The following is a 23,292-nucleotide window of genomic DNA, read 5'->3' as shown; positions in this document are numbered from 1 at the left end:
CGCTCCGCCGCTCCGCACACCCGCGTCGGAGACGGCGGAGGGGAGCGGGGGGCGGAGAGGCCCAGGGAGGGCGCGGGGGAGGGAAGAGGCGCCCGGGCCGCGGGGGGAGGGGGAGCGGCAGACGCCGAGGCGAGGGACTCGCGCGGCGGGCGGCGGCTAGGAGCGGCGGCCGGGCGGGGGGCGCTGGAGGCCAGGCCGGCCAGGGGGGCATCCCAAGAGCTCCATGAAGTCCCCCCGGGGCCGCGGACGGGGCGCTGTCCTGGGGAGGCTGTCGGGGGATCCCCGACACCCATGGCTAGGCGGGGGCCGCGGCGGCGCGCTCGGAGTAAGTCGGGGTTGGGGGCCAGCAGCGAGGGGAGGGGGGTGGAGGTGGGGAGGGTGACTCCCGGCCCGACCAGAGCGGGCGGGCGGGCTGGTTTATCTCGGGGTCAGCGGCGCCTCTTCCGAGCCCCGTGGAGCCGTCAGCCCCGCGCCGCTCGGCTCCGTGGCTTTTTTGGAAACTTGCAAATGTTTTCGTAGAGAGAAAAGGGGGAGGGGAAGGAAGGAGCGAGGGAGTGACCGAAACGGAGCTCGGGGCTGCTGGAGGAACGGAGGCCAAGGCCGGGGGAGCTAGAGACGGACTGACAGACAGGCAGACAGACCGAGCGTCCCGGCCGCAGGCGCGCTCTAGCGGCGCGGGAGCAGGCGGGGCTCCGGCCGAGGATGGAGAGGGAGTTGCCGGAGCCCGCCGCCGAGGGGATGGGGTTGAGGGGGCCGAGGGGCGAGGAGCTGGCGGCCTGATCCTCGAAGGGCTCAGCGTCGTTGCAAAGTTGGGCTTGAGTACCCAAGCTGCACGCCCGGAGCTGCGCAAAACGCGCCCCTCGCCCCGCCCCGCCCCCCGACTTGCGCTGGCGGCGGAGCTAAAAATAACAGTCCCGTTCGCCCCCCGCAGACCGCGACCCCAACCCCTCCCCCGACCCCTCCCCCACTGGGCGTGGGGGCAAAGCCACAGCTCCCAGTTCCCCAAAAGAAAAAAAAGAAAAGGCGGCGCGCAGTGGGGGTGGGGGGCGGGGGGCGGGCCGGGGGCGGGGGGCCCGGCCATATGGATGTGATTTCTCCGCTCGGAGGCAGACGGGCAGCTCCGCAGCTCTCGGCGCCCGCCCGCCGCCCGCCCGGCCCCCGGCTGCCTCCCTTCCTCCCTCCCTCTCTCTCTCTCCTTTGCGCTCGCTCGCTAGCCCTCCGCGCATGGGCCCCGCGCCGGGCCCCGGGGCCTCGGGCCGCCGGGCCTCCGGGGTCCCCTAGGCCGTGGCGTGGGCGGGGCAGCCCGGCCTGACGCAGCTCTGTACCCCACCACCACCACCACCACTAGGGCCGGCGGCGGCGGCTGCCCCGAGGGACGGGGCCCTAGGCGGTGGCGATGGGGGCCGCCCGGATCGCGCCCGGCCTGGCGCTCTTGCTCTGCTGCCCGGTGCTCAGCTCCGCATACGCGCTGGTAAGTCACCCGCTCACACTCCCGGACAGGTTTCGGGCTTGCTATGGGTTCCCTGGAGGAGGGATGTGTGTCCAGGGCTCAGAGGCTTGAGTTCTTCCCAATAATCTGAACTTTGGGTGGGGGTCCCCTCCAGCCCAGGATCCTTGGTGCCTGCTGTTTCTGGGATGTCTGGACTCTGGGGTGCAGATGCCTATAAGGTTTCCTTATTTCTGAAGCCTGGGGTTGGGGTCCCAGGTCTGGAAATCTGTGTTTGGGATTCTCCTGTCTTCTGCTTCTGAGAGCATCTCTGCCCTGTGTCTCCCTTGAAAATGACAGTGTGATCTAGCAGAAGACTGGGCTTTGGCCCTGAGGTAGGATCCCACAGACTTTGCTCTGGGGGCCTGTGTTTTCTGCAAGTTTTGTTTGCAATCTGGGACACAGGGCTGTTGGTCTGAGGTCAGGGGGTAGGGTTCAGGGACCCCCTCCAGTTTGCACCATTGCACACACACACCCATGCTTGCACTCATGTCCAGCTTCACCCAGATTGGAAGATGTCTGCCCAGGGAGGCGGGTATGGTGTGGTATATGGAGGAGGGATGGAGGTCCCCTGAAGGAGACTGACCTTCCAAAACACTCCCACAAGAGAAACTTGATCGGGTGTGTGAGGGGACCCACGTTGTACCCTCCTGAGAGCAGAGGCCAACAGGGGACCAGGGGGAGAAGAAGCGTCAGAATAGGAGATGAGGTTAGACAGAGAGAAGAGAGAGACAGAGACAAAGAGGATGGGAGTGAGAGCTCCCCAGGGCAGGAGTAGACAGACCAAGAATAGCAAATAAAAATAGGAAAAGCCTGGCAGGGGCTGAGGGCTGGAGGCATGAAGCGTGAGTACCCTCCTCATTCTGGGCTAGGTCTGGGATCATTTCCTGGGGCGTCAGTCGGATCCCACAGCAGCCCTGTCTCGGGGGACCAGCCATTGCTGAGGAGACTGTCCGCCTGTGCGTCTAACTTCAAGGCCCCAGTTGCTCCCCCTCACCTCCCAGGTGCAGGTATTTGCCTTCTAGAGAGACAGGCAGGCGGCCCCCTCCTGCCCGGCTCCCTGTCCAGAAGGAGCCCCAGGTGGGAAGGTGGGAGCTCTTAGATTCCTCCAGTTCTGCCAGAGCCTGTGTAACCTTGTGCTGTCCTTGTCCCCACCTCAGTTTCCCTGTCTGTAAAAAGACACCAAGAAAGAAACATTTGCCTAAGAATTCCCTAATCCGCAGCTCTTCTCTTCTCTGTTGGCTCTGGCACATCCCATTCACTGTTGTCCATGCCCACACAGCATGGCACCCCACAGCCAAAGACATCGCCGCATACAAGGATTTGTCGATGAGGAAACCGAGGTTCAGAGGTGATCAACACCCTGTGCAGGCATGCTGCAAAACCCTGGTGAACGCCAGGGTCCAGAGCTATTTCCCAGCCTCCCCTCGGGCCAGGGTCACCTTTCCCAGGGCCCCTTCCAAGGTGGTGAGCATAGCCACCGTGCAGAGCCAGCCAGCATGGTCTGTGGACGTGCATGTGTGCAAGCAACTGTTGAGGAATAGACGGAGTCATGGGCGTGGGTGACCTAAGAGTATATCTGTGTCTCCAAGAGGGGCACAGTGGGACTCGGAGTTTGGTATTCTCTGGATCTGTGTGAGTGTGAGTGTCCGATTCCTTGTGTGAGTTCACGTGTGTCTGAGGCTGTGGGTCTGCACGTGACTTGCAGGAGCATGGTTGTGCATACGTATGTGTTGTATATTTGTGATCACACTTGCACCCAAATCTGTTTTTTTTTCTTGTTTTTATTTAATAAATGCTTCTGTACTGCTGTCTACTTACCAAACACTGTTCTAAGCACTTTACAATATTAGCTAGTTCAGTCTTTGCAACAACCCTCTGAGAAAGGGTTCTGTTTTTGTCTCCTTTAGCTGACCTTCACACAACCAATAACGACCATTATCTGTTGCGTGTCCACCATGGTCAAGCCCTGTGCCTCTATCAGGGACCCATGGGGACCCACACTGTTTTCCAGGGAAGCTGAGGCACATGCAAAGAATTTGCCTGGCTTAGCCCTGGCCCATGGCTGAGGGTAGGGAAAGAGAAAGGATGCCAGGGCTGGATCTGCCCTGGGACCTTATTGGAACATCTGTGGCTGACACACAGGACATGAGTACATTGAACCTCCCCTGGCTCTGGGGATAGAGGATATGGCCTGAGGGTTCCCCCAACAGCCTGTGGGCCCCCTGGGCTCAGCTGGAGCCAGCAAGAAACTCAGTCTGCCTACATCCTCTCCTACACCCAATGGATATCGCTTCATCCTCAGCAGATAGCGTCCCATCACCAAACCGACATACTGACCACCCAATTGGCCCCAGTCGAGGGACCTCACAGTTGCAGGACCAAGACGTCTCCCAGTGGAAGGACACTGGCTGTGGCCAGACTCAGCTGGTCCCTCTTGTGTCTTCCATCTTTTCTGTGCCAGAGCAGAGTAGCTGTAAGGTTGAGGGTCAGGTGGGGTGATGTTTGGAGGAAGAGATGGGCCGGCAGATTTTGAGTGGGGGAGCAGGGAAGGGGTGGTCTTGTCCTCGGGGATGCCTCATCCTGAGGACACCCTCGGCATGCACATTGTGAAGGAGAAACTGCAGTGGGAGCGGCCGAAGGTCGGCATTGTGGGGTTGGGAGGGGCAGGCTTAGAGTGTAGAGATATGACCTCAGGGTCAGACTCAGGAGAGGCCACAGTGGGTGGGACTCCACGGAAGCACTCCCAGCATGCTCCAAGGTCAGCTAGCCAAAGGGGCTCACTTTTACAGACGGGGAGGAACTGACTGTGTATTGAACAGTGGCTGTCCCCGGATTCTGAGCTAGAAACCATCACAAGTCTTTTCTCATTCCATCTGTTCATCCACCCATTTTATGGGAAAGGGCCCTGAGGGTCACACAGTGAGTCTGTTCCCCAGGTTGGATTTCAACTCAGGTCTTCAGACACCTGCACTGAGCTTCTTCCTCCAAAGTAGGGTGAGGGCTTCTGCTGGCAGGAGACCCCTATATCTCCCTCTGGTTTCCTTTTTCCTCCTTTTCTTTCTTCTTTCTTTCTAGTAGAATCCTTTGGCTATTTTACTTTTATTTTCTTATTTTAATTTCAGAACTATACTTGAATATGTTCTTTCTTATAGAAGATTCAAGTAATAGAGATTAAAGAGACGTTAACCTTGATTCCTCCCAAACCCCATTCTCCGTTCTAGAGAAAAAGCTTTTTTGAAAAAACAGTCTGGGTGGGAGATGTTCTCCTAGAGCTTTTTCTCCAAAAAGGTCCCTTTGGTGTCCATACAAAGTAGATAGTTTTAGTCTGTCATTTTCTGTTTGTTTTTTAATAAATGATGGCAGTTTGTAGATAAGGGCTCTGCCATATGCATTTTTCTACTTAAAGGTGTATCTTGGAGACCTTCATGTCAGTAAATATAAATCTGTCTTTTTTAATGCTGTGTAGTATTTCCAAAGCCTGAGATTCATTACCAGTCCCTTGAAATGTACATTTAGATCGTTTCTGCATAATTTTCAAGTGTGTGTGTGAGAGAGAGGATTTCAGATGGCGGCAGGGAAGCCCCTTGAAATGCCCTCCTGTGTCCTTGTGTAACCATTTCCCTGTAGGATATTTCTAGATCCTGTCATTGCTGGGTCTGAGAACATGCGTATTTTTTTTTACTTCAAGAGACACGGCCAAACGGCCCTCTAAAACGCCTCTGCGGGTTTATACTCCAGCCCTAGGAGTGACCAGCAGGCCTCTAACGCATACTCTCCGTTTTAAGGGATGGTCTGAAGATTCTTTTTCTCACGTTTGCCTGGTGTCTCTTGTCATTTTAATGAGAATGACATGAGAAATAGTGTCTCTTGTCACATTAATTTGCTAATGACCAGTGAGCCTCTGGACTTGTACGGGTTGGTTTATGGTCCATCTTCTAAGAGCTTGCTCAGAGCCATTACCCCTCTTTCTGTGGGTTATTTGTCTTTTTTTTTTTTGTATTGATTTGTTGAAGCTTTTTATATCACCTGCCCTTAAACACCCCCACCCCTCCACCCGCAGCTCTGGGAGCGCCTGTGGACAGAGAAGGAGGAGGGGGCTGAACCCTCCCGGGAATTTGGGTTTTCTTCGGAATGTTTTAATGAGGCGTCAAGAGGCCTCCCCCAGATTCCTGTTGTGGGCCTTCTGGGGACACTCCCTTGTCCGGCCACCACATCAGGAAGGCAGCTCTTTCAGAAAGTCCCCAGGAAAAAGAAAGGGTGGGGTGGGGGGTTTGCAGACGCCAGAAATTGTCTGCAAAATACAGTGCGGCTGGGAGAGGGTGCAGAGTTTTGCTCGGATTCTCAGAGACATCAGAAACCCCCAAACCTTTCGGAACCCCCAGCTCTGGAACCTGCCTGTGCAGAGGTAAGACTTGGAAGGATTCTGTCTTGCTGACCACCTTATGGTTAGGCTAGTTCATACCATCCTTTTGGGCCTCGCTCCCCCAGGCCAGGTAGAGGCTGCTTGTGAAGATCCACCGGGTCCTAGCAGCCAACTCTGCCACCCCAGGCTCCATCCCACTGCCTGCCCTGAAGGCGTCCACGTTGGCCAGGATGAGAGGCGTCACAGTGCCTCCCCCCAGCCCCTCCCAGCCCCGAACACAGGCAGCCTGTTCAGGAAGGCCAGGCGAGGGGGAGGAAAAGTCAGCACTTGTCAGCGGTGGCGTGGCGGGGCAGGAGTGTCCCCGGCAGGGAACCCGTCCCAGCCTGCTCCGGCCAGCCAGACAGACGGAGGGCAGCAAGGGGCAGGGAGCAATCCCCAGCCAGCTGGCATGGGAGACATCGAGGGGTGCCAGCACAGGTCCCAGGAGTGGAACCTGGAGAAGAGGTGCAGGAAGGCCAGGAGGTCACCAGGGGGTCTCCTGTTAGCCAAGGTTTTCTCCTTGTGGCTTTTCTGGAGGTGTGAACTCCCCTTCCTCCTAATGTGTGAGTGAGCAGCTGTCCTCTGCCCAGGCAGAGCTGAGTGGAAGCTGCCATCACCAATAAACACTATCACTATCTGATCACCTCCACATCTATCTGCATCCCCAGATTACCTCTGTGGAAGCTGCTCTAGATGCTCTGCAAAGAGGCTCTTGCTTGACACAGTGAAAGATACAATCCAGAAAGGCTCTGAGGAAAACTGGTATTGAGGCTGACTCTAGCGGATCCATGTGGTGGGGCATCCCCTCCTTTCTTTCCCATCCTCTGGAGTAGCTGCTGCTTTGGTTCAAGCAGACCTTGGCTCTGTTCCTGGCCCTCTTCTTTCTAACTGTGCTCTCAGCCTCAGTGGTGGCGTTTGTAAGACAGAGATGTGATGGAAGGTGGAGGAGAGGTGGTTAAAGGTCCAGGGGCAGTGGTGGGTGCCAGCCTGCAGAGGGGCTGTCATGGCGTGGGAGACACTGGCCACACCAGTGATGAATAGCAGGTAGATCTGCTTTCTCTGGAGGTGATCAAGAAGCCAGCAGCTGCCTGACCCCCCAGGGGACCAGGCTGACCCTAGGCAGAGAGATGGATGAGATAACCCAAAAGGTCATCCTGAGGCAGATACCATCAGCATCAGGAGCCTCTCTCCCAGAGACAGGGGTGTCAGCAGCTGAAGAAGGATCCCTTGTATTTCCTCCTTCATTTTGCCCGGAGGAGGAGGATTGTAGGCATGTCTGGGATCACAGACAGCAAATGTGTGGAATTTGGCAGTTAAGAGATGGACCTAGAGGAGCAGCCCTCATTTGGTCAGGGGTATGGAGCTGGCTCTCCACCACTCCCGCACCATCACACCATTGCCATCACCGGCCTCCACATCGCCCCACTCACTGTCTGCCACCGTCTGTCTGTCCAGCCCTATTGCCACCATCCCTGCTTCCCCAGCTCCAGTACCATCCTCCGTGAGGTCACCCCGGGAGCCGAGTTAGAAGGAGCTGTTTGCCCCCACCCCTCGGCGGGAGGGGTACTGAGCAGATGGCTTTTCTCTCCCTGTGAGCTTCTGAACTCAGGAAATGAGAAACACATCCGGGCTTCTTGACCACACATTACTCTCTCCCTGAGACAGCAGCTTCTATGTTTGTAAATAACATACTGGCTTTCAGCCCCGCTCTGCACCCTGCCTGGAGCCCCATAGATACCAACTCTGGGCTCCCAGGCCACCTCTCTCCCTGCCTATTCACAAACTGCAGATCATGCACATGTGTGCACCCAGGAAGGGTCCATGTGGGAGCGTTGAACAGGAGGAGAGTGCTGCAGCCAAGCTCTACAGTGGTCAGGTCAGGGGAAGTCAGCCCTAACCTAAGACCCTAGGAGGGGGGTGGGAGAAAGCGGGATTCAGGACACCTGTCACCAGGGCTCAGTGACCCTGTCAGTGGTGCGTATGGATTAACTGACCCTTGGCCATGATGCAGCCCCCGGCCCCTCAGTCCTCACCAGTGAGACCCAAGATGCACAGACTCTCTGGATCTAAAATGATGTAAGTCTGAGTCCTCCTTAACAGGAGCCAGGCCGAGGAGACCTGAACTCTGCACAGGGAAAGGGGCTGGTTGAGGACGGCGCAGCTGAGGGCGTGGCCAGGCCAGGAGGAGAATCAGAGCTATCAGCATTTTCTGCATCTGTCCCAGGAGATAACGACCTCCTCACTCAGGGCAGAAGCAGAGGAGGCAGCCCTCCTGCCCCTTAAGCCCAAGTGTGGGGGGTCTGGCAGTGACCTGGAATCTTAGTGTGAGTCCAGGGTGGATCAGTAAATCCACATCTGGAGTTGTTGGAATGCCTTTCACCCCCAAAGCTTGCCAGGCACACCTCACCCTGCAGGCTGTCCTGTACTCCCCCCCTCCGAATCCTCCATGGAACCCCATCCATCCCCGGCCCGTGCCCCTCACTGTGGCCCCCTGGACTCGGTCATCTACTCAATCTCCCATGTCTCTCTGGGTCCCCAGCCTGGGGGTACCCATGGTGTCCTGCAGCACAGGGGTCCATAAGCGCACTCGGAAAGCCTCGACTTGGTGGTGCTCCTGACCTGGTAGCAGTGGTAGCCTACAGCTTTGCATGGGCTCCACCTCCATGAAGTTCCATGAAGGTGGAGCGCTTTTCATGCAGTGCCTTGTTTAACTCTCACAGCAGCCCTGTTATTTATTTTTATCCTTGGCAGTGCTGCACAGCATGTGGAACCTTAGTCTCCCAACCAGGGATCGCACCCGTGCCCCCTGCAGCGGGAGTGCAGAGTCTTAACCAGTGGACCACCAGGGAAGTCCCCCAAAAAGCCCTCTTATTGTCCTGATTTTACAGGTGGAAAGCTAAGGCACACGGGTTAAACAACTGTACCAAAGGTACAAAGCCAGTTGGTGGTGGAGGCGGGATTCACGCTCCAGTGCTGGTGGCAGAATCTCCTTAGATGAGAGGGTGCAGGCGCAGGGAGACGTGGTGGCATCCCAGGCAGGGGTGCTGTGCTCTAAAGTGAGTGGGGATGCACTTGGTGTAGGGCTGCCCTCTGTTCCTTGGGAAAGTGCTTATATGTGTGTGTGCGCTTATATATATATATATATGGCTGCATGAGGTCTTAGTAGTGGCATGCAGGATCTTTTAGTTGTGCCCTGTGGAATCTAGTTCCCCAACCGGGGGTCGAACCCAGATCCTCTGCATTGGGAGCAGAGTTTAGCCACTGGACCCCCTGGGAAGTCCTGAAAGTGCTTTCTTGACTGACGTGAATTCTTCTTGCTGCAGTGGCAGTTCTGCTGTGATTGGGTGACAGACAAATGGGTCATACAGTTTAGGGAGGCCAGAGATGATGCCCCTGACCCTGTGGGTGGAGGAATCTGGGCGCTATCTGATGCCTGAAGCACATACCCTCCCCATTCCTGGGCATTCCCAGACCCACCGGGAAATGAGAGTTCTGGGCAGAGAATGTGCCTCCTCTTGGCCACAGAGAGAGTGCAGTAGTTAGAGGCTGAGCAGATGCGTTGGGCCTGTGAGAGGGTAAGGAGTGAGCTCCTGGTCCTCGCCCAGCTGCACACCTGTCTGTCTGTCAGTCTGCCAAATGGGCAGTTTTCAACCCACAACTGCCTGCCTGCCTTTAGTCCAGGGCACCAGCTGTGACACTCAGTCACATCAGTGGGCTAGTCTGTCTGTGGAAAGGGCCGGTGTGCCAGGCTTTGGGGACTGGTGGAAGTCTGTCAGCCACTCGGGAGGTTTCTGTCAGCTGGGAAAAAAAAAAAAAGTATGGTGAGTATCTGTTCGTCTTGAAAGAGATAAAGGTGGGCAGGAGACGGGGTGGTGGGGAAGGGGGCTGAGGGAGAAAGACTAAGATACAGGAAAGATGGCGCTGACAGTGGCTATGGGGCTGGTGGCAAGGATGGTGCTCATGTTGCCTTTCGTGGCTATGGTGCTGGAGGTGGTGGTGACGGTCGTGGTGGTCATTGTGCTGGGGGAGAAGGCACTGGTGGTGGGGATGGTCATGATGTTCTACCAGTTGTCATGGTGCTGATGGTGGCTATGCCAGTGTTAATAGTGGTTAGTGCTGCTGGTGGTGATGGTGCTGCTGCTGGTGGTGGTGTCGGTGCTGGTGGGGGGTGGCTGAGTTGGTGTTGGTGGTCAAGGTGATGATGGTGCTAGCTGACAGAGTGCCAGTTGCAATAACGGAAATGGTGGTGAAAGGGTGCTATCGTGGGGATGGGCTCAGACTCCTTAGCAGCTGGGTCCCCAATGCCAGAGGCACAGAGAGAACCTCAGGTTAGTCTGGGAGCTCCCTGGATTAAGGCAGACGGGAGTTGCCTCCCTCAAACCCCAGTTCTCAGGGCCACTTCTGCCCTAGTCTGCTCAGTCATAGCTGGAGGTGGGGAAAATGAGAGAAGCTGTAGGGGCCAGCAGCAAACACGTGAGAATCTCTCCAGCCCTTCCTAGGCACTGGGTCCAGCTGAGATCTCGGGGTCCAATTCAGATGCCAGTGATATGCGCGCAAAAGCACGGATACCCACAGGCATGCAGGCTAATGAGCAACCGTTATCACATACTCGCAGACACGCACACGCGGACCTTTGCCCAGAAACATCTTCACAGACACCTCAGGCTCACGTCCCAAATGTGCACGCTGGAGATCCCCACGTGAGAATTCACAGAGACAGGGGCACACACAAGTGCACACATCGCCAGACGGCGTGTGCGCGGCCACTCAAGGATGTGCAGCCACGCACGCGCACGCGCGAAGACGCGCACGCGCCTCCGCTAACTGAAACCAGCAGAACCCACGTCCGACCGAGCCAATTGGAGACTCCTTGGCTCTAGAAGCCCTTGCTGCTGCCACCAAGAGACTCGGTCAATTAACTTCTCCCTGCAGCGGGCTCCCTGACCCGCCCGGCCGGCCGGCCCGCCCCCTAGCGCGGGTACCCGCCCCTTCCCCGGCCGCCGCCTCCCTCCCCCGCCTCCTCTGAGCTCTCCCGCCCTGCAAAGCTCCGCGCAGACTGGAGGGACCCGGCCCTGCCGGGGGATGTCTGAATGGATGCAGCTCCGCCCGCTGAAGGTCTAAGAGAACCAGGCTTTGCCCTGTGGAGTCTGAGGGGTCACAGCCCAGCTCTGGGTCAGAGTAGTCTCATGGGACACTTCCCCCAGTTCTGCGGCTCTGCAGGGACGCGGCCCTGTCTTGGAAGGTGAAGGTGGGTGGGACCTGAGGGGGTGTATTAACCTCTTGTGGTCCCTCATGGCAGTGGCGGGGCTGGGGCACACTGAGTTGTTCCCGGGGCAGGATGCTGCCTTTAACCTCTGACTCCCAACCCTAAGTCAGGGAAACAGAGGCTCAGAGTGAGTCCCGCCCCCACTCTCCCCTGCCATGATGTTCCTGTTTCCGTCCTTAAAATACTGCCAGTGAACCTAGCGGGTGGCAGCCAGTACCGAGGGTGTGCAGTGTTGGAAGGAAAGGAAGGAAGGACATCCCGGGCAGAGGGGAGAGCAGGAACCAAGGTCTGTCCACATCACCAGAACACAGGGTCTACAGGGATGGAGGAAAGCTTCCAGATAAGCGATGGATGTGGGTGACTCCCACCCACAGCCTGCACGCGAGTGCCCCGCCCAACCCAGACCACTTGCCAGCAGTTTCTCCATCCGCTCCCTCCTGGGACCTCAAGGGTGGGAGGGGCCGAGGCACTCGCCATTCACGCCATTCACCCATTCACGGGGAAAGCACTTACTGGGGAGAGGGCCAGGATGGAAATCGGTGACTCCTAAGGTCCCAGGGGCACTAGGACTTGCAGGAATCCAGGCCCCCCGTTTGTTTCCCCAGAGTTCGCCACCCTTACCCACCCCCTCCCTACCCAGGGTCCCCAACAGACGGCAAGATCCGGTGAGCATCCATCCTGGGACATTCCATCCCTTTCCCACGCCCCCTTGGGGAACAGACTGGACAGCGACTATCAGAAGCTGCTTTCTATGGGGTTACTATCGGACAAGTCGGGGACAGCCCCCCTTCCTTCCCCTTTTTTCCCTCTGGTAGGTCAGGCAGGTCAGGCCGTTCCCCTCGAGCCAAGGCTGCCTGTCTGTAAAATGGAGCTACATAAGGCGGATTTCCCACATTCGTGTGTGTGTGTGTTGGGGGGCGTCCCTCAAGGAGGCTGGGATAGTTGTGGCGTCCAGCACTCGGTGGGGAAGTATTGCCTGCAATCTGACCTTCTGCTCGGTAGGTGGATGCAGATGACGTCATGACCAAAGAGGAGCAGATCTTCCTGCTGCACCGCGCCCAGGCCCAATGTGAGAAGCGGCTCAAAGAAGTCCTGCAGAGGCCAGGTGGGGGCGGGGCCGAAGGAGGGTCTAGGGGGCAAAGGCAGGAGACACGGAGGGGCCAGAAGAAGGTGGGAGCCCAGGAGGCAAAGGCAGGTGGCACCAAGGGAGGGCGGGCCCAGGTAAAGGGGGCCAGGCCACAGTGAGGACCAAAAGTGGGGTGAGTCAGGTGAGTTGAAAGTCAGCAGGTTCAGAGATGCCCTGAGCCTCCCCTCCCAGGGCTGGGATAGGAGGGCACGAAGGCAGCTACAGTCCGAATCATCTCTGATGCGTAGATGTGGTGAGGCCTGCCAGGACCAGGAGCACCAGAGTGGGCCGGGACTGCCTCCTAGAGGAGGAAGCAGTACCCAGTGCCATCCAGAAGCGTGAATACATCTTTGAAAGAGGCCCCTAGGCACAGGGCAAGGCAGGGTGTCCAGGCTCAGAATGGGGCTGGAAGGGAAGGAGAATAGAGGAATACGGATGGGTATCCATGTCGGTCATGGTCACTGCCCAGTAGAAGGCTCCTGAAGGGGTAAGAATACTCCCTCCTACCAACACAGCATCTCCAGGGAACCCTGGCCACGGTCAAGCTAGGATGGGCAGTCACCTGACCTCACAGCTCCCACCCCAGTCTCAAGCTGGTCTCTTCCTTGAGTCCATTTCCTGGAAGCGGAAATGGGGCTTCATGAGCAACCAGCGCGGCCTCTGACTTCTATTTGATTAATCCCCTCGACCTGGAAGAGATCCAGACCCCACCTGAGTGGTGGGCACTGGCCTCCCTGCACTGGCCCTCAGACCCCTGGGAGAGGGTGGTGATGTACACCCCAAACGCAAGCGCACAGTGACATCCCCTGGAGCCCACAGCCCCTGCTCCCACTCACAGGGACTCACATGGTCTCTGCTGTCAGAGCCCTGCCCACACTGTCCTCACCAGTGTCTCCCTGGTCCCCCGCCCCAGTCTCATCAGGGTCTGGGAGGGTCTGAACCCAGCCCTCTTTCTGGTTGTGGAAGCCTGGAGGCACCTCCCTCTGCTGTCTCTGTTGAACCATGGAGCCTTCCCTTCTCACTCCATCACATCTTGCTACCCCCACCCTACTAATGTCCTCAGGTTCAGGTGGGAAAATGGGCACAGCCATTCTGTCTCAGCCCAAGGTGTCTGCAATTAGCATCCCATTGTTGTCACAAAACCCAACATGGGAGGGCCAGGAGGCTGCAGCTGAAGGTCACATAAGGAGGAAGAGTTTTCAGCGAGGAAGAGAGACCTCAGACTTCTAAGAGAGGGAAAGGCCAGGTCCCATCTGAGATGGTCCAGGGTCCCTTGTGGAAGCTGTGAACCCCTTATTCAGGCATCCCAGGGCAGGGGATGGGGGTAGGTGGGCTTATTGGCCCTCTCCTGACAACTGCACACTCTTGCTCTTGTCTTTCATACCACTAACTTCTAGACCTATGGGGTGCTCTGGCCAGACTTCATTTTTGCTCTTTAACCTCTCTGCTGACATAACCACCACGGTCTGCTTTTGCCATACGCCCCCTGGTGGGCTTTGGCTACAACTGCTGAATCAGACACTTCTGCCCGCGTTTACCGCTCAAACCGCTAGTTGATCCCACACCTGAATGGCGTTCGCTCCTCTTTGAGCCCCTTGTTGACAGTCTGCATGCCTCCTGATTTCTTCTGTACCTGGCAAGCACTTTGCTGTTTGTAAAGCACATCTCTACCTGTCGTCAGGCTGGGTGTCAGCAGGGAAGGGGACAACCCTCACTGTGTGGAGGGGGCGTCTCCAAGGCAGGAGGGGACCCTGGGTCTCCTGCATAGCGGCACTGTTGACAGCCATAACTGCCCTGATTTCTCCAGCCGACATAATGGAATCAGACAAAGGATGGGCATCTGCGTCCACATCAGGGAAGCCCAAGAAAGAGAAGGCATCTGGGAAGCTCCACCCTGAGTCCGAGGAGGACAAGGAGGTGCCTACTGGCAGCAGGCCCCGAGGTACGTCTGTGCTTCGATGCAACCATCTGAGACCAACTCGGACCCACTTGCCCCATGGCTCTGCCACTTCCATGTGACATCACGCACCTCGGCTTTTGGAGGAAGGGAGGTGCTGGGAGGAGATGGCGTGGAGGGGGCAGGCAAGCTGGATGGACTTGGACCCCCAGAGGTGGGCAGAGAACTTGACCCACACACCTCAGGGGTAGACCCTCCCATGGAGAGAGATGACAGAGAATCTGGGAAAGAGAGGAGCAGGGAGAGGCTGGGAAAGACATGGAGACAGAAATAGAGAGGCAGAGGGAGACAGAGGGGGCTAAGAGGCACCGGGACGGGGACTCAATATGTCAGAGGAGGTGCATCAAGACACATAGTGGGGTGGTAAGGAGAGGGGGGGCAGGACAGGAAGGTGGCTGTGAAGGGGTGGGGCCAGACAGGGGGAGGAGGAGGAGGGCAGAAGAGAAGAGAGGGAGGGATATGCGGGCTGCATTGTCCCTGGGGGAGGTAAGGAGAGACAAACGTGGAACCCAGGCTGCAGCCACAGGGCCGGTTTGAACCGGCTGGGTGGGCAGCAGATTCCAGATGGGCCACATCTGGGAGGCTGTGGTCACCCTGTGGCTCCCCAGGGATCAGAGGGAATTGTAGGCCTGGCCAGGCGGGGCTGGGAATATGGTGCCCAGGACAGAGAGCCTTTCACCAAGCCAGGGTGGGTCTAGCCATCAAGGCAACCTTCCAGGGTGGCTGGAGAGTCCTGTGGTTGGAGCCCTGCGGGGGGAGAGAAGGGAGCTGGGGGTGGGAAGTGGAAAATTTGGAGGCTGGAGTCTTTCCAAGGTCACTTACCATCTCTGCTGTGAGGCTGGAGCCCCAAAGTGGGATATGTCGCCCTGCCTTGAATCCCACAATTAGCACTGATAGATTTGGGGGATTATATGTCCCTCCATGAGTGGACACCAGAGTCTGAGAGCAGGTGCTCAGGGCGGGTCTTGGGTAGTGGCGGAAGTGCGTATCAATCCTGATTCCCCAGTGAAGGAACTGAAGTGCAAAGAAGGCGGACACCTGCATGAGGTGGGCAGTTCTTCAGGAGTCCAGCTGGCACTGGAGACGAGAGTTCCTGCCTCCAGTCCATGGTCCTTGGGCATGGATCACGCTGGAAGCATTCTCAGCTGAAGGAGAGTTACTCTGGGAACTTGCCCTTCTCCAGGGACACCTGGAAGGTGGGACCAAGAACAGAGAGAAAAGAGGGAGGCCTGGCCAGGGGCTGAGAACTTGAGGAGGGCAGGGCCCTGGGCTGTATGACCTTGGCAAATCACTCGCCTCTCTTGGCCTCTGCTAGCCAATCTAGAAAATGGGGCCATTGCCAACACCCACAAGGAGGGGCTGTAGTGAATCTACGAGGCCAGGGGGTGCAGGGCGCAGTCGGGAGTAAGGGCTCAATACATTCTCTCCAGAATGCTCCAAGCCTGAGTTCTCCAGTCTTGGGGTGCACCCTGTAGGAGCCAGCACAGGTGTGTTTATTCCTCTGGGTCACTAACTGTGGATCTGGACAGGTGTCCTCCACCTTTTTCTGTCTGTCTCTGTGGGCACAGGGCGCCCCTGCCTGCCGGAGTGGGACCACATCCTGTGCTGGCCGCTGGGGGCTCCAGGGGAGGTGGTGGCCATGCCCTGTCCCGACTACATTTATGACTTCAATCACAAAGGTAAGGCAGTCTGGAGTAGGGTGGGGGACCGCGGGCACCGTCAGGACTTGAAGCTCAGGGGTTCCAGATCTCACTGCCCTGACCTCCCCCTGCGGACCTGCAGGCCATGCCTACCGCCGCTGTGACCGCAATGGCAGCTGGGAGCTGGTGCCTGGGCACAACCGCACGTGGGCCAACTACAGCGAGTGCCTCAAGTTCCTGACCAATGAGACGCGCGAACGGGTGCGAGCCTTCCCCACCCCGCTCCCCCCGGCCCCCCCCACCCCCCTCACCTGACCCGGATCAGGCTACCCCCCCCCCGTGACCTCTGACCTAGTCCTGACTCCTCCAGCAAACGTACCTGCGCTCTCCGACCCTTAACCTGGTGTTCACCCGAGTCCCAGGGCTCTGACGGTAACTCCCCACCTGCGCAGGAGGTGTTTGACCGCCTGGGCATGATCTACACCGTGGGCTACTCCGTCTCGCTGGCATCTCTCACCGTGGCGGTCCTCATCCTGGCCTACTTTAGGTGGGCGGGGCGAGGAGTGGGGCGGGGGCCAGTGGGGAGGGGGACGTGGGCGTGGCCGAGGGAGGCAGTGGGCGTGGCCAAGGGCATGGCTGGGTGGGGCCTCCCACGCCCTCCCTGCGCCCCCTGCCCGCCCGGCGCGCGCCGCGTGCCCCCCGCCCACCGTGCCGTCGCGTGCTCTGCAGGAGGCTGCACTGCACACGCAACTACATCCACATGCACCTGTTCCTGTCCTTCATGCTTCGCGCCGTGAGCATCTTCGTCAAGGACGCGGTTCTCTACTCTGGCACCGCCCTCGACGAGGCCGAGCGCCTCACCGAGGAAGAGCTGCGCGCCATCGCCCAGGCACCGCCGCCACCCGCCGCCGCCGCCGCCGGCTACGTGAGTGCCCCGCTCCGGAGGCCCGCGCCTGCCCGCCCTGGGCCCCTCGCCACCGCCCGCTTCGCGGGAGCCCCACGCACCCTCACCTGTCTCCTGCGACCACGCGCGCGCTCCGGGCCGCTCACATCCACCCTTTGGATCCTTCCAACCCGTGTTGCCTAGGGCTTTGCGAATCCCCTCCCCGCCCGGCGTGCACTTTCATCAACTCTCCTGCCTCAGCCCAGGCCCCCAACCACCCCAGCTCTTCTCCATGATCCCCGCGTCCCCACCACTGTCCTGAGTGTCCTCCTATCTTTGCAGCACACACTCCTCAGCCCCTGCCCTTAGTAGAGCCTGTCCGATCTTACCAGCATCCCCTACCACTGTCTGCCCTCAGTCCCTCCCAGCCCTCCCCAGATGCAGGCCCTGCGCTCTGGCTAACACCAGCTGGTCTCCTAGGCGGGCTGCCGGGTGGCTGTGACCTTCTTCCTTTACTTCCTGGCCACCAACTACTACTGGATTCTGGTGGAGGGGCTGTATCTGCATAGCCTCATCTTCATGGCCTTCTTCTCAGAGAAGAAGTACCTCTGGGGCTTCACAGTCTTCGGCTGGGGTACGCAGGCACGCGGGCAGGGTGGGACCATGGACGGCAGGGTCAGAGAGGACCCTGAGGGGACACTGAGGGGAAGGCACCCACACGGCACATCCTGTGCTGGATGTGGGGCAGTAGATGCCCCACAGGCTGACCCCCCAGGCTCAGGGAACAGGGCTTGGCCAGAGGTTCACTTGGGGTTGGCTCAGCCTGAAGTTGGGGTTGTCCTGGAGGCAGGTTCACCTGGAGTTGAGGCTCAGGCCAGAAGAGGGAAGGGCAGGCAATTCTCAGGTCAAGACTCCACTCAGGATCAGAGTGGACCTTGGGTCAGAGGTCAGCGTGGGGCTGGAGTTGGAAGGCAGCTATGCTTATCACTGTATCACCAGTACTGGAGCTGGGATCCGGAACACCCCCCTCCACCCCGAGTCCTGTTTCTCCACCACTCCCCACACCGCGTGGAGCTATGCAGGCCTCTGCCACCCCCGTGCACAGGGTCCATGGCCCAGAACTGGAGGCCCTGGCTCTGTAGCATCCTCTGGGCTTCAACAGCCCCTCTGCAGAATGGGTTGCTGGGGCTCTGCCCTCCTCCCCGACGGGCTCCAGGATTGAGTTACCGATAATTGTCCATTATTGTTGGCAGCTCCAGAGCTTGGCCGGGCTCCGGGGCGACTGGCCAGACTGCATAGGGGCAGGCTGGGTGGGTGGAGCCCTCTCCGCGTTCAGCACCTCAAGGCCCTCAGATCGATAATCCTAGCTTCCTTGCTCCTTGGTGGACACTCTGACCTTGACCTCACCCGTGGCAAGCCCAGAGTTGCAGGCTGATGCAGGCTCTGGGGTAGAGGGTGTCCGCACACAGATAAGGGAACAGACAGAACTTTGTGGCACAGGGACATCACAGCTCTTTTCCTTGCACAAACCCAGGTCATGCCCTGCCCCTCCCAAGGGTATGCCAGACCTAGAATGAAGTGGGAGAGGGTGGAGAGTGGGGAATGAGGCTCTTTCCTAGAGCAAAACTCACTCAGAGGTACCACGTACCATTTGAACTGGCTCAGGCTTAGGCACACTGAGACTCCTCTGTAGCCCCTGGCTCAACAACCCTCACATTATCCAGCCTCATCCATGGGGACTTTTCAAAGCAGGGGGGATGCTGGAACAGAAAACCCCTGATTGTAAGCTCCCCTCCATAGGGAGCCCCCAGCCCAGAACAGCACACTTTAGGGCAGAATGGACTGGGTGTGGATAAATTAGTGATCCCTTATTTCACCAAGTGCCCAACAGGAGTGCATGTGTGTGGTACAAGATACAGAACCAAGATGAGGGCAGAGGGCTGAACTGGGTCCTGGGGGCTGGAGCCCTGAGGGGAGGCTGTGGGGACCGCAGGGCAGCACATGTAAAAGCAGGGCTGTGTCACCAAGCAGCCCATTTGCCCAGGGTGAGGGGGGGGTCAGGGACAGTGGGGGGCTAAGCCGGGGTCACCAGGGGTGAGGGGAGTGGCACAGAAGTGGGCAGCAGCTAGAGCCCCTCATACTCTGTCCCGCTCTGCCCACAGGTCTGCCTGCCATCTTCGTGGCTGTGTGGGTCGGTGTGAGAGCTACCCTGGCCAACACCGGGTAGGTCCAGGTGGAGAAGGGAGCAGGAGGCTGGGCCACAGGCCAGAGGCACCCCTGGTACCCTCTTTCTCCGTAGAACATATGAGGGGGCACCTCTTGTCCCCTGGCCCTGAGCAGCCCCGGTTTCAGGAGTTTTTAGCCCAGCTTCAAGCTGGGTGCCCACTCAGGGTCACCAGAGGCCCCTGCAGAAGGGGCTCTGTGGGTGGCCTCGGGCCCGACCACATCCCCACTCCCCGTCCTGTGCTCTGGGGTGGGGGAGTGCATGTGTCAGAGCCGACTCCCCCTGGAGCCTGCTTGTGGGGAGTGTGGGGGCTGACGGCCTCGGCCTTCTTAGGTGCTGGGATCTCAGCTCTGGGAACAAGAAGTGGATCATCCAGGTGCCCATCCTGGCCTCCATTGTGGTGAGCAGGGGCCCTCAGGGCCGGGTGGGAGTGTGGACCCTGGGTCCTGGTGATCAGCCCCTGACGGGGAACTATAGGGGCTCCCCTGGACCCCAAGGTTAGAGCCACAAGGCTAGAGAGGCAGCTGACCCCCACCCCAGTCCACATGGGGAACCAAGGACCTCAGGAGCCACCTGGAGACACGCTTAGGCAGAGCAGAGCCTGGGCGGGGCCGTGGGTCCCAGAGTCCCCGCCCTCCCTGCTGGGGCTGCGGCCTCAAGACGCATGCAGCCCTGCCTCACTCCCACAGCTCAACTTCATCCTCTTCATCAACATCGTGCGGGTTCTCGCCACCAAGCTGCGGGAGACCAACGCCGGCCGGTGTGATACGCGGCAGCAGTACCGGTGAGCCACGTCCGCCGTGCCTAGATGCCTCAGACCCCAGGGGTCACTGGAGCCCAGCCCCACATTCAACAGCAGGCAGAGGCCCCAGGGATGAGCCCGTCTCAAGGAAGGGCTCAGCTCCTGACTCCCTGGCTGGCCCTGCCGGCCGTGGTGGGATCTTGCCTGGCTTCTGGGGGCACCCCCTAAGCCAGCCTGGGCCACTTGGTGCCAGGCCCCTGCAGTAGAGCTGGGGTCCGTGAAGGCAGGACAAACCCAGACCTCTCCTCAGAGAGCCGGTCACAGGGAGTCTGAGAGACAGATGGGCAATGGGTGGGCTTGAGAAGGTGGAAGTTTGGCTGAAACCTGAGGAGGGTCAATGGGATAAGTGAGGGGGGCGCCAGCAGAGGGACCAGCAGGTGCAGGGACAGGGCGACAGAACTTATGGTCCACTCTGGGACACCTCAGAATCAAGGGGCCCTATTCACACTTTGCTGAGACAGCAAAGTGTCACTGGCTTAGGTGAACTGCCAGAGCTCCGGGCCTTTTAGTGGCTTCTGGAGCCTGGGGCTGGCAGGTCGAGGTGCACAGTGCCTGCTGAGGCCGAAGTGACTCCACCCTGACCTGCCTGCCCCACTGGCCCAGGAAGCTGCTCAAATCCACACTGGTGCTCATGCCGCTCTTTGGTGTCCACTACATCGTCTTCATGGCCACGCCGTACACCGAGGTCTCAGGGACGCTCTGGCAAGTCCAGATGCATTACGAGATGCTCTTCAACTCCTTCCAGGTGGGCAGCCCTGTCTGAGGGCGGGAGGGACGGGTGGGGCAGGGGAAGCTGCTCCCACCCTCTCCGGATGCCTCTCTGGGCCCTGACCCAAGACTCTCTCTCCACAGGGATTTTTTGTTGCCATCATATACTGTTTCTGCAATGGTGAGGTAAGCGGTGGGCCAGACTGGGGCAAGACGGGGGGGCCACAGGAGTTCCAGGGGCCGGGGGTGGGGTGGGGTGGGGGGAACTCCCTGGTGGTCCAAGGGTTAGGATTTTGCGCTTCCACTGCAGGGGGCTTGGGTTCGATCACTGGTTGGGGAACTAAGGCGTGTGGTGTGCCCAAAAATCTAAAAACTAAAAAAAAAATTAAAGAATAAAAAAAGGAGTGCCAGGGGCTACCCAAGTGCTGTCCCTTCATTCTCCTGCCTGGTTCTCACTTTGTTCCTCACAGAACATCCCAGGGGACGTTCTGAAGGCAGAGAAAAGTCTTTCCAGATGATTCAGGCTCAGGATGTGTGGGCACAGCCAAGCGTTTTCTCAACCCCACGGTTGAATTGTCTGTCATCCAGTTTGAACACTCAGCCACCCTTGGGGTCATTTGAGCCTTCTACATTCTGGGTGTGTCAATTGCCTGCCGCCAGGCACCATGTTCTGAGAATGACGGGATTTTTCTTGGCCTTGAAATTTTCCAGTAATAGTGCTGAGCGTTGTTAGGGGCAGGGATGCGGGCTCTGCTGGGGTTGGGGACATGTGGCAGAAGGGCTTGGGGCACACCTGACTGCCTGCCCTCCTACTGCCACCCCAGGTACAGGCTGAGATCAAGAAATCCTGGAGCCGCTGGACACTGGCACTGGACTTCAAGCGCAAGGCACGCAGCGGGAGCAGCAGCTACAGCTACGGTCCGATGGTGTCTCACACGAGTGTGACCAACGTAGGGCCCCGCACGGGACTTGGCCTGCCCCTAAGCCCCCGCCTGCTGCCTGCGGCTACCACCAATGGCCACCCCCCGCTGCCCGGCCACACCAAGTCAGGGTCCCCAGCTCTCCAGGCCACACCACCTGCCGTGACTGCTCCTAAGGAAGATGGATTCCTCAACGGCTCCTGCTCGGGGCTGGATGAGGAGGCCTGTGCGCCAGAGAGACCACCTGTCCTGCTGCAGGAGGAGTGGGAGACAGTTATGTGATCAGGGACCCGAGGGTTGGACCTGTGGACGTGAGGGTGGACAGGCGGACCAAGAGACGGGTTGTTGGACAGTTGCCCACTGAGGGCTGGGGCTGGGAGGACAAAAAGGAAAAAAAAAAAAGAAAAAAGAAGAAAAGGGAAAAGGAAACAGTGTCTGGCTTCCTGAGGTCTGAACTGGGTTCTCTTGCAGGAGGGGAGGGGCTGGGAGCCATGGGAGAGTTCTTGGTCTCATCTCAGGGGCAGGGTTTGGGAACCTTGGGCCAGTCCCTGGTGTGTCAGGGCGCAGGGGGCAGAAGGGGCCCAGGAGAGGCCACTGTCTAAGCCTAGAGAAGCTCTGGCCCCCAGTCTCTGTCATGCAGCATGAAAGAAGACCCTTTGGGTCCCTGGCCATGTCCCCAAGCCTTGGACCTTGCTTCAGGGCCCCCTTCTGCCAGTCTAGTGGCCACACTATGCCCTTTGGAGGGTGAAGCATGCAGGGAGCCCTCCAAATGTGACCCCCAGCCCTGACCCTGGACCTGACACCCCTCTGGCCACCAGACAGAGGGTGCAGGAGCAGTGCCAAGGCCATCGGGTGAAAAGCGGGCTGGGGTCCCTGCTCTGGTGCAGGAACTGTGGGGGGGAGCCAGGGCTCTGAGCCCAGAGGCTGGCTGGGGTGGGCGTCCAGGTGGTTGTCTGCGAGACTCCACACATCCACTCACCATGGATCCAGCGTGGTTATTAGCATCCCCACCCGACACCCACCCACCCAACACATTGCCCCCTCAGCCCCTGCCACCCGCCCCGTCGGGGACTCCAGAATGGCACAGGCTCTGCTCGGCCTGAATCTGAGAAATGACCCGACTGCATCTCCACCCCGTGTTCTGAGCAAGCTGCTTGCTCAGACCTGAAGACGGCCCTGCCTCTGGGTCTGTGCACGAGCTGGTGCCCCTGCCTAGCCCACCCTTTCTCTCATCTCCAGCTCCAACTTTTGTTCTTCTCCATGGACTCGGCAACTGGGGAGTGCTCCCTGTCTCTTATCACCACTTCTGCTTTGCCCCACCATCAAGGGCTAGGAGAGAGGTCATGAGGCTATGACCAGAAACTCTCTGAGGTGGCGGGCGCTGTGCTCTGAGCGGCCTCAGGTCCAGCCGGCTTGGCTGTCTAGATGGAAGGAAAGGACAAGCAACTGTCCAAAGGCCTGGTGCACCCATGGAGTGCCATCTGCTTGGAATGGTGTGAGAGGCACAGGGCAGGACCCGAAGGCCACTGAGTCACCAGGCTGAGCATCAAGGGTTCCTGTGAATGCTGGGAGCCACTGGACGATCTGAAGGGAGAGCAGCAAGGTCTGAGCAACGTGCTCCAGTATCGAGGCCCAAGGAGGTTACACGGCGGTCAGGGGAGAGGTTGCCTTGCGGGGGGCTGGGGATAGGGGTGAGAGGTACTACTGTTAGGAAGGGCCCTGGATGAGCTACTGGCTGGGGGAAGGAGACCTAAGCAGGACAGAAGCCCTATTCCCGCCCCCATGCCCAGGGGATTATGATGGGGATGACTGGGGATTATGATGCCCCCCCAGTACTTCCAGGGCTTAGCCATGGGACCTCCAAATCACTAGGCC

At 58.8% G+C, this 23,292-nt stretch overlaps 1 protein-coding gene across 4 annotated transcripts; it reads left to right on the top strand.

The window, feature by feature from the left end:
* Window positions 1-1,316: 1,316 nt before the first annotated feature.
* PTH1R (parathyroid hormone 1 receptor) lies at window positions 1,317-21,788 on the top strand. 4 transcript variants are annotated; one of them, XM_068981744.1, is made up of 14 exons: window positions 1,317-1,471; window positions 12,160-12,262; window positions 14,091-14,225; window positions 15,809-15,919; window positions 16,023-16,141; window positions 16,333-16,427; window positions 16,610-16,805; window positions 17,244-17,397; window positions 18,926-18,986; window positions 19,321-19,387; window positions 19,677-19,771; window positions 20,393-20,534; window positions 20,642-20,683; window positions 21,322-21,788. In XM_068981744.1, exons 1-14 carry the CDS (start codon window positions 1,397-1,399, stop codon window positions 21,697-21,699), a joined length of 1,773 nt encoding a protein of 590 aa, XP_068837845.1. In that variant the 5' UTR covers window positions 1,317-1,396; the 3' UTR covers window positions 21,700-21,788. The 4 variants fall into 4 exon arrangements, with proteins under 4 accessions (XP_068837845.1, XP_068837844.1, XP_068837847.1 ...); XM_068981743.1 differs by having other exon boundaries at window positions 15,770-15,919; XM_068981746.1 differs by having other exon boundaries at window positions 15,770-15,919; window positions 20,397-20,534; window positions 21,322-21,569.
* The last annotated feature ends 1,504 nt before the right edge of the window (window positions 21,789-23,292 follow it).

This window comes from Capricornis sumatraensis, chromosome 10 (assembly GCF_032405125.1).
Source record: "Capricornis sumatraensis isolate serow.1 chromosome 10, serow.2, whole genome shotgun sequence".
Taxonomy (NCBI): Eukaryota; Metazoa; Chordata; class Mammalia; order Artiodactyla; family Bovidae; genus Capricornis; species Capricornis sumatraensis.
Note: the sequence above shows the minus strand (reverse complement) of the source record. Positions and strands in the feature narration are given on the sequence as shown.